Source organism: Ciona robusta, chromosome 7 (genome assembly GCF_009617815.1).
Source record: "Ciona robusta chromosome 7, ASM961781v2".
Lineage (NCBI taxonomy): Eukaryota > Metazoa > Chordata > Ascidiacea > Phlebobranchia > Cionidae > Ciona > Ciona robusta.
This window is the reverse complement of record NC_143241.1, coordinates 2,082,603-2,096,898: the sequence shown is the minus strand read 5'-3', so window position 1 is coordinate 2,096,898 and position 14,296 is coordinate 2,082,603. Positions and strand designations below refer to the sequence as shown.

At 35.3% G+C, this 14,296-nt stretch overlaps 4 protein-coding genes across 6 annotated transcripts; 2 read left to right on the top strand and 2 right to left on the bottom strand.

Moving 5' to 3' along the window:
- Positions 1-12: 12 nt before the first annotated feature.
- Positions 13-1,690, top strand: LOC149733417 (BBSome complex member BBS5-like). The gene has a single exon (XM_089881625.1). It carries the CDS (start codon positions 162-164, stop codon positions 1,197-1,199), a length of 1,038 nt encoding a protein of 345 aa, XP_089737751.1. The 5' UTR covers positions 13-161; the 3' UTR covers positions 1,200-1,690.
- LOC149733416 (protein STPG3-like) lies at positions 1,651-6,907 on the top strand. Its single transcript, XM_089881624.1, has 10 exons — positions 1,651-1,784; positions 2,190-2,388; positions 2,795-2,889; positions 3,245-3,324; positions 3,871-3,930; positions 4,380-4,456; positions 4,629-4,772; positions 5,088-5,255; positions 5,902-6,057; positions 6,342-6,907. Exons 2-10 carry the CDS (start codon positions 2,208-2,210, stop codon positions 6,473-6,475), a joined length of 1,095 nt encoding a protein of 364 aa, XP_089737750.1. The 5' UTR covers positions 1,651-1,784; positions 2,190-2,207; the 3' UTR covers positions 6,476-6,907.
- Positions 6,908-7,312: 405 nt separating this feature from the next.
- Positions 7,313-11,821, bottom strand: LOC149733415 (uncharacterized). Of its 3 annotated transcripts, XM_089881628.1 has the most exons (9): positions 11,682-11,821; positions 11,241-11,366; positions 10,655-10,693; positions 9,858-9,910; positions 9,713-9,803; positions 9,458-9,550; positions 8,830-8,940; positions 8,383-8,505; positions 7,313-7,692 (listed from the first exon to the last, which is right to left on the bottom strand). In XM_089881628.1, the coding sequence occupies exons 1-9, from the start codon at positions 11,725-11,727 to the stop codon at positions 7,679-7,681; spliced, it is 696 nt and encodes a 231-aa protein (XP_089737754.1). In that variant the 5' UTR covers positions 11,728-11,821; the 3' UTR covers positions 7,313-7,678. The 3 variants fall into 3 exon arrangements, with proteins under 3 accessions (XP_089737754.1, XP_089737752.1, XP_089737753.1); XM_089881626.1 differs by having other exon boundaries at positions 9,713-9,910; XM_089881627.1 differs by lacking the exon at positions 10,655-10,693 and having other exon boundaries at positions 9,713-9,910.
- A 59-nt stretch (positions 11,822-11,880) lies between these two features.
- On the bottom strand, positions 11,881-14,105 carry LOC149733414 (uncharacterized). The gene is made up of 4 exons (XM_089881632.1): positions 13,916-14,105; positions 13,649-13,819; positions 12,823-12,933; positions 11,881-12,269 (listed from the first exon to the last, which is right to left on the bottom strand). The coding sequence occupies exons 1-4, from the start codon at positions 13,959-13,961 to the stop codon at positions 12,187-12,189; spliced, it is 411 nt and encodes a 136-aa protein (XP_089737758.1). The 5' UTR covers positions 13,962-14,105; the 3' UTR covers positions 11,881-12,186.
- Positions 14,106-14,296: the final 191 nt, after the last annotated feature.

The following is a 14,296-nucleotide window of genomic DNA, read 5'->3' as shown; positions in this document are numbered from 1 at the left end:
TTGTGGTGGTTGGTAATATAAGCTCATAGACAGAGCAAACTATGCCACGAGCGGCGGTAGCGTACGCAGTTAGTTACCTGGGTTGCAATCGACGCATATTTAGTTGGTTTAGTATTGATTGCATTAAAATTAATTAAAGTTGAGGTAAGTCTAAAATTAACATGGATGTTCTGTGGGAAGACAGGGACGTTCGCTTTGATCTGAGCTTGCAACAGATGAACATGAGACCTGGAGAATTCGTAATACAAACTTTTAACTCGGTAGAAGACACCAAAGGCAACAACGGGGACAACGGAAAACTGCTCGTGACGAATTTACGGATAATGTGGCATTCTCATACTCTACCTAGAGTAAACCTTTCTATTGGTTTCGGCTGTATACATAATATTACCACTAGAAGAACCAACTCTAAACTAAGAGGCCCAACAGAATCTCTGTGCATTTCCACAAAATGCAACAGTAATAAATTTGAGTTCATTTTTACCAACGATGTTTCTGAGCAAGGTGGACTTTTCGTCACTGTCATGTCTGTGTCTAAAGCATATGACTCTACAAAACTGTATAGGGATTTAAAGCTGAGGGGATCACTGATACAGGGAAAGCAACTGAAGATGCTGCCCAAGGAGGAAATCTACAATCGCATCAATGGGGTTTGGAATTTATCCAGCAACCAAGGAAATCTAGGAACATTTTTTGTGACAAACATCCGTGTTGTGTGGCATGCTAACATGAATGAAAGCTTTAATGTTAGTGTGCCGTATCTTCAAATACAGACCGTTAAAGTGAGAGACTCAAAATTCGGTTATGCCATGGTGATAGAAAGCACGTGGCAAAGTGGGGGCTATGTGCTTGGCTTTCGAATTGACCCGATTGAGAAACTGCAAGAGGCAGCAAAAGAGATTCAAAGCCTCCACAGAGTCTACTTGGCAAGTCCCATTTATGGTGTGGAATACGACAAAGAGTCCATTGTGCATGAGGACAGTGGAGCAAATGATGGTCAAATTATGGCACCGGTTACAGAAGATTTAGATATTGACACCAGTATTAAGACAGATGCATCTGTGGCTTATTTTGCAGATGGTGCATCGTATGAGAACAATGAAAGTGCAGCACCACCAGTTTTTTGTCCGGAATTGGGCCTTGCAATTGAGCCAATTAAGCCAGGATACACACTGAAAAGCCTTTGGAGTATTTTATAGCTGAGTTATTAGTTGACCACTGTTGTTATAATGTTGTTCAATATGAAAAATTCATTTGTTCACTCTTTTCTGCATTACCTACTTGTCTTTACAAATGTTTGTATTGTATATTTGTAAATTCTTATGTTGTGTTTTATATAAAGCAATGTTAGGTAGTAAAAATATGTGTAAACATGCAGTAACATTCATAATAGCTCATAAAATGATGTCCAACTTTTTACCGTTTATAATCAACCTAAGACCGAACCTTTTTTATGACCCAAAAACTTTGATTGCTTTATTTACAATAATCCAGTTTTCTCTTTTAAATGCATGAAGTATATTAAATCCAGGGTAAGAGCCACTAGTGTAGTAGTAGTTTTGTGGTATTGCCACATCCAACGTTCTGTAATCTTCAAATACTTCTGATTGAATGTAGTTGACCCATGTTATTCAATGTATTTATGTCATTGTTTACAATTACATTTCTCATTTAATTACATACAATAAGATATGTGCCTAATGTAAAATGATATGTTAGCTTGCTGAACAAAAGAAACTTTTTGCCCTGTGACCACATTTGGAAACTCAACTGCCATGCTGAAGGTAAGCGCCATTCAGAAGCTTGTATTACTAATAGATGGATAAAACTTTTTACAAAATGCAATGCTGATTATTACAGAATGTTTGTCTGTAGCCTACCATGTCAATTTACAAAAAAATATAAGTGTTGCAGTTTTTAACCTACTAAAATCGTAAGGGGAAACGATAAAAATGTATAGCCTATATATATATATATATATATATGTTAAAACTATAGATTTAGTATATGTTGTATTTTTTTAAATGATAAAAGACAAACCTCAATAATAAATAAAAAACTTTACCCTTGTGTGGCGGGTAATGACAGTCGTTATTGTTATGTCCGAACTTTGTCATAGGTGTTTCAACATGGTAATGGTTTCTATTAGGTTTCTATTAATCTACAATATAGTGTTATTTCCACTCCAGTGCTTACAAGCATAAGAAATGAACTTGCCTCCTGTTATGGATGTTGATATCGACACTGAAGAAAATCGGAAGCTATTAGAAGCAATCCAGCAGGGTGACATCATTCCTAATCTTCCATCTGTCTCCTCCATTCCCTTACATCCGAGGATTGAAGATGCAATTGAACAAGAACTCGCATCCAGAGATGGAGCAGATAGTGGTGAGCTGAGTTACTTTTTTCAATTAAGTCCAACAATTTTTTTTCAACAACAATTATGTTGTTAGATGTGATAAGGCCACATGTTTTATCCAGAAAATTTTGTACTTCTGTTTAAAACCTTGTAGGGTGTATAACTTTTTCACCGTTACACATTCAATACTTTTGCTTCCGTATAAAAGTTATTTAATATTCTACATAATGTATGTCATATTTTAGTTTCGGTTAAGCATTTTATACTTGTGTGATTGATTCTTTATTATTGCTGTAACTGTGAAGAAAAGAGGATAGTCTACATATTCAATACTACACAGAGAGAAGAATAAAAGAAAAAAAATAATCTATTTTTAAATTATAACTATTAACCAAACAAAAGTATTATGTGTATCAACCTGAATTGTTTTCACAGGAATTGATTTAAAACAAGAAACTCCATATTTGAAAACACCAAAAGGAAATCAACCTGAGGAAGATCAGGGAAATGTTCCAAACACAACTTCAAGGGTGAATTCTTAGTTTTTTATTTCAAAATACATATAATATATGTTTTTTTAGTTTTGTCTACATTTGTTGATAGCTATTTGGTATCCAATTCTTGTAAACTGGTGTCTTTATATATTTGTTCTGACTGGTATATTTGTACCGGGCGCTATTCCGCATGCGCCGTGACATTACTGCGCATGCCTAGTAGGTTGAAATAATACAATTCGAGCTCTAATAAATACATTCTGACCGAAAAATGTTCTGCGACAAAATATTTCCCAACACATAGTTTCTGGCAAAAACAAATTGTTCTTGTCCTACTTTGTGTATGACTACACAATGTAGTCTACATTTACAATTACCTTGTGTTGATTAGGTGTCAGGATACAAACCTAAATCTCCATGTTTCCATCCTGATCCTAACTACAGTAGATGGATTAACTCTCAAGCCAGCAGGTGTGGGTTTAGATTCTCTAACAATATATATTGGGGTGGAGGAGGATGGGACACCTTTAGCACAAAATATATAAATATCCTGATCGTGTTTTAAACAATTAACAACGGTCTATGAAAGTCGCGAGGACAAAGTTTTATAATTCTTTGAATGTTCTTTATTTACTACTAAAATGTACGAGAAAATAGATTGAAAAGGTGCCCCATCTTCCCCCATCCTACTATATATCTAGTTTAACTATTTGCAGTACTGTACTGTTGGAAATATAAACAAAAGTTAATAAAAAACACAGACTTAACTAAAGTAAAAATCACAATTCTTAAGACACGCTATGTATTGATTCCTTACACCATTTTTGTGGTAATAAGATGCTTTAAACCAGCACACTAAGTATAAAAAAAGATTTAACTGAATAAGTTTTACCAATTTTTAACTTTTTATACCCCTCACGATATACTATGTTATTGTTTACTTTAAACACAACATGGTAAATATCGGTTTAATAGAAGATAGACATAGAGATAATAATGACATTGATATAACCTTAGAGAATCAGACCAGTATATACAACAGCGGAGATACACAAGACTTGCAACTGTATCTGCAAGGTAAGGCTCAAACTATTTTTTGACTATAATGTTTAAAACAAACTATAAATCAGTGGTTCGCTGCACAACACGGATACCGATACTCAGTGGCGCAGCCAGGGGGATTAGGAGGTCGCGACCCCCCCTTTTAAACCAAAAAAAAAATTTTTTTAAATTAAAAAGTAAAATTAAAAAAATAATTTTTTTTAAAATTTTTTGATTAAAACTCCCTTCCTTATTTTTTTTCTGGCTGCGCCACTGCCAATACTACTAATAGGTGTGTGTCCACGGGCAAGACACTTATCAGACATTGCTTCAACCTAGTAGTTACTAAATAGGTTGTAAATCTCCCGTTCCATAGTGTACTACACTTTCAGACAACAATAGACTAGATAAAGCTCACAGTTTAGATGTAATGTTATATAGTGGTCGCTCTTTTTATAAGTTTTATATTTAAACTTATTACCCAGACACAGAGTGCATTACCCAAAACGTCCCAGTTCTCTGCTAAGTCATGGTTCAATGGTTATTCCTGGAAAATTACTAAGTAAGTGGATAAATAACTTTTTATTAATTAGAATGTTCTAAGTAAATTGCACCATGGTAAATTCTAAAGCTATACAGATTGGAGCTGATTGATTTTTTATTTTTGGTTTAAAACGCTATCGATAAGCTTGTTTTTGTATTTTAACTGGCATATAACCTTGCCTATCTCACAGCCTGGCACGAAGCCATGGAAAGTAGACCCCCACTTCGAATTGACATGTCAGGACCCACCCCTACTACTTACTCACCAAGAAATAAACCCCTGTATGAGACCAATGCACCAGCTTACTCCTTTGGCCAAAAGGAGCCAGAAAAAAGTAAGGGACTTGTCTAGGAGATGGGACAGATTACGTTGTCTGTATTTTGTATATTTAGTTTTTACGTTTTGCTTCTAAAATAGTTTATTTTACCATATTTTAAAATTCCAATTATGTTTGTGTTTTTTTGTGTTTTAAAGTTGTTTTTAATGACAATAAAGGGCTCCCAGTATTTTATGTTGTTGAAAATCCTTTTTTTGTTTATTTTATGTTGTTCAAATACAATATTTGAATCTTTTATCACTGAATAGACATACAAACTGCTCACAAAAAACATTTTTGTATTTCTATTTCTACTTATTTCTTGAATTACAGGTGGCAGTGGTCAGAAAGCTTGGTCAAAATATTGGTTTCGTTCACATAGTCCATTCACTCATAAAACCAACTATGAGCTGAGGTGGCCCACAGTGCCCCATTACCAACATAGGTCGACACTGGGACCAAAACAAGCCTGTAGACCAGAGTTTCCAAGTCATAGTATTGGTAAATATAATGTAAAAAGTATTTTCATATGGCATAAGGATTTTGAGGTATGGTTAAGAGTTCGGTAATAATTAACCACAAAATTACATATGTGGTAACTCAGGAGCACAAGTTGTGTGAAACAAAGCACATGTATTATAATGATAGTCGTTGACCTGTCGCACAAGAATAAAGAAACTTCTTTTAGTAAGGCTTCTAAAAAAACTCTAGTTCAGTGCTCTTCAACTGGTGTGCACAGTGCTCCCTGAAAATATGCCAGGGGTGCACCAATGCAAAAGGGTATACAAGGGTGCATCACAAACAAAAATTTTGAGTATTGTTTTGTCAAAATTTTGAACAATTTTAACAAATTTAGCCACTTTTCTATTGTTTTTTTCTTCAGTTTTTAGTGCTATCTTTGAGAAACTAGTTTTCTCTTTAACCGCAAACCACCTGTTTCTAATGATTTTGATTAGCGGTGATTTTGGACCAAACATGACCTTATTCTCGTACGCATTTCCCCTTGATGACGTCATTAGTTTTACGTTAAAGCAAGAGCACTGCTCCAGTTCACCCTCAAAAATTCTTAGCATATATTTTTCTAAAGTGATATCCTAAGTTATTCTAAAAACCAAACAATTTTCCTTATAACTTGCATATTGATAAGGTGTCCGCCACAACCTGCAGTTGGTGGTAAAAGGCTTGGAAGGTTTGCCCGCTTCAAACCAGTATGAACCGGAATTGGCCACGCGGCATGTCATGAAGAGAGCACCCGCTTTTTCTATGGGTTGCAAGTTGCATTCTAATGTATGGGTCAACACATGTGAGTACAATCAATAAAAATATTGTGAGAGATATAATAAAAATGACTGAGAGTGTCAGGGTTCAAAGCCTTGTGGGGTAAGTTAAGTACAGCCTTTTTCCATTATGTAGCATTGTATATTCTGATGAGTCTTGGTTTAAACTAGCAGTGTAGATAAAATACATTTTTAAAGATGCAAAAAGCTTTTATGGAATGTTTAAAATGAAGCATATTGTCATATATATTAAGTGTGTTTCTATTACAACCAACTAGTAAGTATTTTATGACCAAGTCAAACTTTACAGTAAACGTCCCAGCACCTGATATGTACAACCCAAAATCTTCAATAAGATCCATCAAACCAAGCCACCCAGCGTTCACTATGTGCGTGGAACGACGCTTCAAACGTCACGACATAGGCCCTTTTGCTACCTTATAATTTACCTGTATTTTCATTTAAAGTAACATTACAGCGGATTAGCTTTAATCTTAAAAAAAATTCTGTTATGCAAAAACTACTCTTAACTTTAGTTTAAATATTACCTTTTTAAGCAACCTTTTTACTTTTCCATTTTCTCCTATGCTTTAGTTGTAGATACACCTCTGGTGTAGCTTTATGTACAGAAAAAGTTCCTTATAATAAGCCAAGTGTTACTGACTTGAGATTACTATTATAAAGCTGAATTTTATAATTCCACTGAGATTAAATGTTTTTCAGTTGCTACGATTTGCCTGTAAGTTTCTGTTTTCTTTACCCTCTTATAACTGATATCGTCCTTTAAGCAAAACGCTACTGTAATTTCTTGCCTACTTGAACCACTGTGATTGCTTGTATACGTTTACTCCATAGGCCAATAAATATCCATCCTCAGCCACTTCTCTTTTTAAAAGCCTAGCAGTGTGGTTTGTATCTGTACAGTTCTTTTATAAACAGTTGCAAATAGCGGTTGTCAATTACCACTGCTGACACAATAGTTTTAGATAACTGTAGTATATACATTCGATTAGGCATTAGGGTAACATGGTTAATGTTTGTATATTCGTTTATCGTCCTTTTCGTATCAAAGAAGAATATTTACAGATTTTTACTTTAAATGAACATTGTTAATAGTCAAAAACACGATTAGGAAATATGGAATATTGTGTTAAAACAGTATCCATCTTACCCGCAGTACTAATCGATATCACAAACACCTGATCACTGGCAGCAATTAATGAAGAACCGAACACAAAATACTAATGTTGGGATCAGGTAAAAACTCACGTAAAACAAAACTTTTTCCAATTCGTCAATTGTATTAGTTTCATGATTTTATATACGAGTAAAAGTTATGTTATATGAAAATGTACAGATTAAGATGGTTTCAGTTTTATTCTCATTTTTCGTCCTATTTAGTAATAAACAATGAACATTTATAGATTCATAGGGCCATATACTCACGACGTTAAAAGAGAGTAATAATTGCTAAAAGTGCGATTAGGAAATATGCGATATTAGCCAATGAAGCTTTTGATTTGTCGTTTGTTATAAGTATGAGGTAACAGTAGGCCTATATGAGTCCTTGAAAATTGCAGGTCCACAACGGAAACTTGTTTGCAGTCGGATTATTAAAAGAATTGTCCAAGTCTTTGTTTCTATTTTCTACTTTCCGCTCCCTGCAATCGAAACTCAATGGTTTGGTCGGGTATTTCCTACTCTGCAAAACTACAGCTAGGACTGCGTGTTTGCAAAGTTATTATTTCATTTGTGCCGCAAGTTACAATTTTAAACAGATTTGTGTAGAACAGCGTTTTATAAACAACAATTATAAATCCCTCATTTGTCGGTCGAAAAAAAAATCTGAAGTGCATGGGCGAAGAAAAAACAATGTGTGTATATAGTACTGTGGGGAAAAATAAGACACCTGACCTAAATCATATATTTCGTGATCGTGTTTAGGAATTAACAACGTTTCTTTAGAGTCTAGTGGCTAAAGTTATTTAACTATGTTAATATTCTTTTTGTTTACCACCAAATGGGTTAGTGAATAAAAACATGTCCTATCTTACCCCACCATACTTTATACACAGGTGCATGTTGCTGCAATTTTACAAATTAATAAATCTATTCTCATAAATGTAGTAGGATGGAAAAATATGGAACACCTTTTCATTCTATATTCTCGTTACATTTGGTAGTAAACAAAAAACATTCAAAAAATTATAAAACCGAGCCTTACGACTCATAGACCGTTGTTAATTAAAAAAAAAACACGATCAGGTTATTTGGATATAAAGTGCTAAAGGTGTCCCATCTTACCTCACGACAATATGTTAAAGACAATTTGTTGTGAAAGTTATACCCACCAATTTCTTGGGATCCACCGCCGCTACCAGGTCTAATGGGCCCGGATGTTGAGCCGCCTGGAATACAATCTTCGTCGTCGCTTGTTGTTCCGTAACAGTCACCACTACTAGTACTACTTTCTCCTATGGTAAAACACAAATATGTGTATCGTAAAAAATATGCACACAATCCTGGTCGCAATAAGAAAACACGAGATTCATACTCGTATACCGAAATAGCCAGTTTCGAAATAACACACATTGCATAAAAAGTTACCACCAAAGAGGCTAAAGCTTTGTCTGCAAACAAGTCAACCGTGTTAAACTTCGTCAAGTTAGTCATGCTATAGCTTTAGTAACATTAAACTTTTGCATAAATGAGCTTACCAACTGTTTCCTTAATCCCAGTTCGCCTGACACACCTCACCCATACAATATAGAAACACAATCTTATAACAAGTTTCTGACCTTCATCGCCACTTCCTGATGCAGATCCAGAAAATGGTTCCACTGCTGACCCGACCACACAATCTTTATCATCTGTTATCCCATCCCATCCACTCACACTGCCTTCTTGGTCTTGTTTGAAAAAATAGTTTGTTTTTTTATACGTTTTTTGGAGAAAATTATGTTCTTCTGTGCTATAAAAGTTGCCCTACAGAAAAATACTCACTAATGTAGTGGCATAGTGGTTATAGCGCGCTTGTCTCTAACCCAAAAGCAGGCTCGCCGCTGCTACTATTAGGGACGTATATATGTGTCCCTTATGGGTAAGACACTTAATGGCAAGCTTCAACCAAGTTGTCCTTATGAGTTGACTAAATTGTCAGCCATACATTAAAAAATCACCGACAAAGTTACATATACTTAGTAACTCGTAAGCGGTCACGGAATGTATGAAACAAAACACCCGTGTTATAACGACTGTCGTTGCCATGCCAGCACGCAAAAGAATAGTTACATTCATTCATGTATTGGAAATACTTTTGGTTGTAAATTTGCTCATATTTAGACATTAGCGGGCAGTATATACAGCATAAGCAGTAGGCGTAGATTCTAGACAAGAGCAATCAGTGTGCAGGCTACTGGCTAATACCTCTGTTTCTGCAACCAGAGGAACCAGTAGTTCTAGAAATGCAGTCTTCGTCATCTGTTGTTCCGTCACAACCGCTTACACTGCCCTCCCGATCTGGAATTTTGGAATATTGCCACATAAAACAAAACATAAGTGTATACTGTATGTAGGCTACTATGTTATAACAAACTGAATAATATTTTTAATGCGACAATCTCAAAAACACTCGTTCCATTCTTGTAATAGAGAGGCTGGTTGACACATTATAAACAAGACCTTTTCCCTCATTTTCAGAAGCAGAACCAGAATACTCGGCAGATCCAGATCCAGATCCAGATTCAGATTCAAATCCAGATCCAGATCCAGATCCAGATCCAGATCCAGATCCAGATCCAGATCCAGATCCAGATCCAGATCCAGAAATACAGTCTTCGTCGTCTATTGTTTCGTCACAGCTTCTTACAATCCCTCGGCCTGTACCACAACCACAGAAATAAAGAGTAGAAAGCGCAACTGCCCAAAACCGTGATATATTCTTTTTTCTATTTACGTGACCGCCAACCTCCGTCCTCATTTCGCGTAGTCTCCATTGTAAAAGGTAGGCGCACAGTGATTTTAGGAGGTTTTAGCTGTTAATTTTAAAAACTACACTAACTATACCAGTTTATTAGGCCAGTTTAGTTTTTGGTAGGTTAACGCTTACACTTTAGCGCTTGTTTAGGAAAATTAATTATTTTATAAATTTAATTAAAAACGTTCAAACAAAATATTTATTGTTTGGAAATATTTATTTTTCCCTATAAACTTAAATTAAGTCAAAAAAACGAAGAAAAACTACATAAAACGCCCTGGCTTCCATTGACTACCATAATAAACGGGAACGAGTCGTGAAAATAAGAGAGTGTATCATGCTCTCTCCTTTACCGACATTAGTGATGCGCGTCCCAAAGTTAGTAAAAGTTAGTATAGGTCTATACTAACTTTGGCGCGTTCTACTCTTTTTTATTTCTGTGACCACAACACAACAAAATTATTTTTCAACCGTGGAAAAGTGATTAGCGCGCCGGCCTGGCGTTCGCCAGGATAATAAGTTACATTCCTTCATATTTTGACCTGGAAATGCCCCAGTCCTAGCAGATTACGTTTCAACAGTGACCTAATACTTATTCAAACAAAATAATACAATCAAGAGTAAATCACGGACTAGACGCATGTTACCTGGTTTACTTGGACGTCCTGCATGTCCCGATGGTAGTCCTGTCAAAAATAGATACCGTTACAGAAGTGGTTTCATCGATCTTATGTTTGCGGCGATGGAACGCACGTCACCAAAGCGGGGCTATAACATTTGCCCATAATAAATTCTTTGACTACGGGTAACCCACAAAATCTTCGTGACCTTCTGTGGCAAGCCTTTGTCCATATTGGTTATATTGTAGGTTTTGCAGCCACGGTTTTGAAACTTTTACTCCTAGTATGTTTGTAACGACAGACGTTTTGCTGCAACTTCCTATCTCTTCGTTTTTTATTTGACTGATTTTAGCTTCACATTTGTATTCGAAGAGAAAAGTAAAATGTATGTTATGTTAAAATTTGTGTTGTACGATGGAGGAAGACGGGACACCTTTAGCACATAATATCCAAAAATCCTGATCGTGTTTTAAACAATTAACAACGGTCTATCGGAGTCGCGAGGATATGGTTTTATATAACTCTTTGAATATTTTTTGTTTACTACCAGATGGAACAAGAAAATAGAATATAAATGTGTCCCATCTTTCCCACACCCTACTATATATCGTACCAGCGCTCCCAATTTCTGGTGCTCGAGATCGCCGAATTCGCTTTAGAAGATGAACAGTGGTTCTGCTGTTTACGCTAATCTCATGCCTCATAGTAGGCCTCGCGAGTGATTTCCCATCTATATATCCTGAAAAAGATGTTTGCTTGCATTTAACCGAAGTTTAAAGGGAAACTATTATATTGGTGTACAGTAGATCTACTACTTTTTTATTTGAATCTGCATTTCAAATTTTTCTGTCACGAGTGTATATCTCGCATGAGCGCGCGTATATATATCTAAGTACGAACTGTCTGTACATTATTTATAAAATTTGACTTCGGTTTCCAACACTTGCAGAAAAACTGTACTTAGTATGTTATAGATATAACTCTACGTTGGCTATAACTAATAGCTCGCATAGTCTCCCAAATAAAGTAAGTACTGGTAATCCATTTAACTTACCAAAGAGGCACACAAGAATCAGTAAAAGTTTGACGGTTCTTGTCATATTTATTAAACTAAACTCAATATTTAAGTAAGATTTAGCACTTTCCACCTATTTTCTATGCCTTGAAATAAAATTCAAATTTCAAACAACGTAAAACAAGTGACGGAAGTCGTTGCCTTGAATTGCGAGGCAAACTACTTGAGCAACATCCTGTTTGAAAGGTTCCTGTTTTATTACATTCAAATGTGCATATGTACATACCTAATATTTTGTCATTAATTTTACGGGGAAATAAAATACAATTTGATCACAATAAAGGTTAACAGCATAGGACGATGATGATGAAAACTTAAATGGACAACCTGTGTCACTTTAGCTGTTATAGTCTTCAAAACCGTTCATACACAAGAAATCAAATTGGTCTTAAAATTTATATATACATATCACAAATGTTTATGAGATTGGCGAATACTTATAAATGAAAGTTGAGCACCAAGGCTTTAATATTGTCTCTCAAGACTATTTATTGTCTCCTGGTCCTCTCTGGACACACTTTTCTCCGACTGCAGGTCCCTCGCATTCATTCCCGCTGGATCCAGCTCCTTCACATGTAAGTGTAGTTTTATAATTTATTTTATTGTAAAAGCTACATATAGTAGGGTGGAAAAGATGGGACACCTTTTTATTCTATTTTTTTCATCCCATTTTGTAGTAAACAAAGAACATTCAAAGAATTATAAAACTGTATCCTCGAGACTCCTATAGACCGTTGTTACCAGTTTAAAACACGATCAGGATATTTGGATATTATGGGCTAAAATTTTGTCCCGTCTTCCCCCACCCTACTATATATGTTTTTCTCAAACATTAAGAATATTTGGAAATAAAATAATCACACTATTTTGCTATTTTGTACTAATCAATGTTCATTCAGGCACCATATTGCCCAATATTTCAGAATCATAATGTATCACGTGTTTGTTGGCTGACGCCATTAATGTTTACTATCATACATCGGAACAATGGAAGAGATTGAAAACATGGAACAGCTTATACCTCAACCTATTCCCCGAATTGCTTTACTTTTAAAGTGAACCGTCACAATTCATTATTGAAACCAAAACTAATTCTATTCTATTTCCTATTAAAGTTAACCAAGTCCAGATGAGGAACTCTCCTTGCAATCTTCATCATCTCTTGTTTGGCCGCAATCTTTTGCAGCAGATCCGCTTTCTGCCCCATCCCCTGAGCTTTGGTTTATATTTGCTGTAACAAAAACTTGTTCTTAAGCGAATGCTTGTGTTACAAACAATGCAAAAGGAAAAGGCTAACCTCCATTAAGATATAGTTGGATGAGGGAAGTTGGGACACCTTTTAACTCGATTTTCTCGTCCCATGTGGTAGTAAACAAAGAAATCTTAAAGAATTATAAAACTATATGCTTAAGACTCCCATAGACCGTTGTTAACTGTTTAAAACACGATCAGGATACTCGGATATTATGCGCCAAAGGTGTCCCAACTCCCCCCATCCTACTATTTTAATAAACGGTTACAAGAGGGCTAAAAGTTATATTGTAGATATTGCAACCACAATATTCTCGGGTCAAATATTGCCTAAAAGCGGTAGCCTCATACGTGGGGCAGGATGAGACGTAGGGAACGTTGGGGCACTTTTTCAAATCGTTTTTACCGATTGAAAAATAACTGCTTCTATTTAACGCCATATACTTAAAACAATAATATACTTAAAACATAAAACGGCTTTGGAATTATATAGTGGTGAGAAAACTGTCGATAAATCCCGTAACCATTTTTTTTGTTTATCATAGGCTCCTCAAAGAAAACTTTAAAAAAGTCCTGCTTTAACCCACTATCAATAAATTTGGGCAATACACTCTGTCCCGTCTTACCCCACCCTATATATAAACTAAAATCACATTGAATATGTTGAACAAAGCCACAGTTGATAATGTACTTACTGTTGTCGTAATTTGGCAAGCCGTTTATATCCGTAACAAACGGGCTCAAATAGCTAAGGTTTGTTTTCTGATCATGCAGTTGTACAACCGTTGTTTGAAAATTGTTGAAACTAGTTTCTTTCTGCTCTTCATCTTTTAATGGCTTGGGTAGGACTCTTCCATTGATTGCAACTAGTTAAACAAAATATTTTACTAAACTACAAACAATAACGTAGCACAACCCAGTACACCAGCATGTACTATCTACGCTATATTGTCGATTCTTACCAACAAAGAAACATAGCGTGAACAAAAGGAGTCGACACTTTTTCATTGCAAAAGATATTGCATTGATCGAATAAAATGTATATTCTTTATAAATACGTTATATGTAGAATGGAAGTTACTCTTGATCAAGGCTATTTATGCACCTTAAGCTCTATAAGGAAACCTTTCTGCTTTTCCTGTTTCGAATCTTGTACATTCTGTTTTTAAGCTTGGATTATTTCCTTTGCGTCACCATTTCGAAATTAATAGGCTACCTGTTATTGATGTTTTATATAATTGTACAATAAGACTTTTTCTTATTTCGTCCAAGCCCTTGTTTTTTGCCTCACTGAAATCTAATATATAGATTGTTTTTTGTTTGTTATTGTTTCATTATCTAAA

What these genes read in the sequence shown, in the direction of transcription:
- LOC149733417 (XM_089881625.1), top strand. Translation starts at nt 162, where the DNA reads ATGGATGTTCTGTGGGAAGACAGGGACGTTCGCTTTGATCTGAGCTTG.
- LOC149733416 (XM_089881624.1), top strand. Translation starts at nt 2,208, where the DNA reads ATGAACTTGCCTCCTGTTATGGATGTTGATATCGACACTGAAGAAAAT. An exon ending in ATTAACTCTCAAGCCAGCAG is followed by an intron (nt 3,325 to 3,870) that starts GTGTGGGTTTAG and finishes ATATAACCTTAG; the next exon opens with AGAATCAGACCAGTATATAC. An exon ending in CCAAAAGGAGCCAGAAAAAA is followed by an intron (nt 4,773 to 5,087) that starts GTAAGGGACTTG and finishes CTTGAATTACAG; the next exon opens with GTGGCAGTGGTCAGAAAGCT.
- LOC149733415 (XM_089881626.1), bottom strand. Translation starts at nt 11,727, where the DNA reads ATGACAAGAACCGTCAAACTTTTACTGATTCTTGTGTGCCTCTTTG. An exon ending in AGGACGTCCAAGTAAACCAG is followed by an intron (nt 9,911 to 10,654) that starts GTAACATGCGTC and finishes GTTGTGGTACAG; the next exon opens with GCCGAGGGATTGTAAGAAGC. An exon ending in CTCTGGTTGCAGAAACAGAG is followed by an intron (nt 8,941 to 9,457) that starts GTATTAGCCAGT and finishes TTTTCAAACAAG; the next exon opens with ACCAAGAAGGCAGTGTGAGT.
- LOC149733414 (XM_089881632.1), bottom strand. Translation starts at nt 13,961, where the DNA reads ATGAAAAAGTGTCGACTCCTTTTGTTCACGCTATGTTTCTTTGTTG. An exon ending in CACGCTATGTTTCTTTGTTG is followed by an intron (nt 13,820 to 13,915) that starts GTAAGAATCGAC and finishes TTGTTTAACTAG; the next exon opens with TTGCAATCAATGGAAGAGTC. An exon ending in CTTGCCAAATTACGACAACA is followed by an intron (nt 12,934 to 13,648) that starts GTAAGTACATTA and finishes TTTTTGTTACAG; the next exon opens with CAAATATAAACCAAAGCTCA.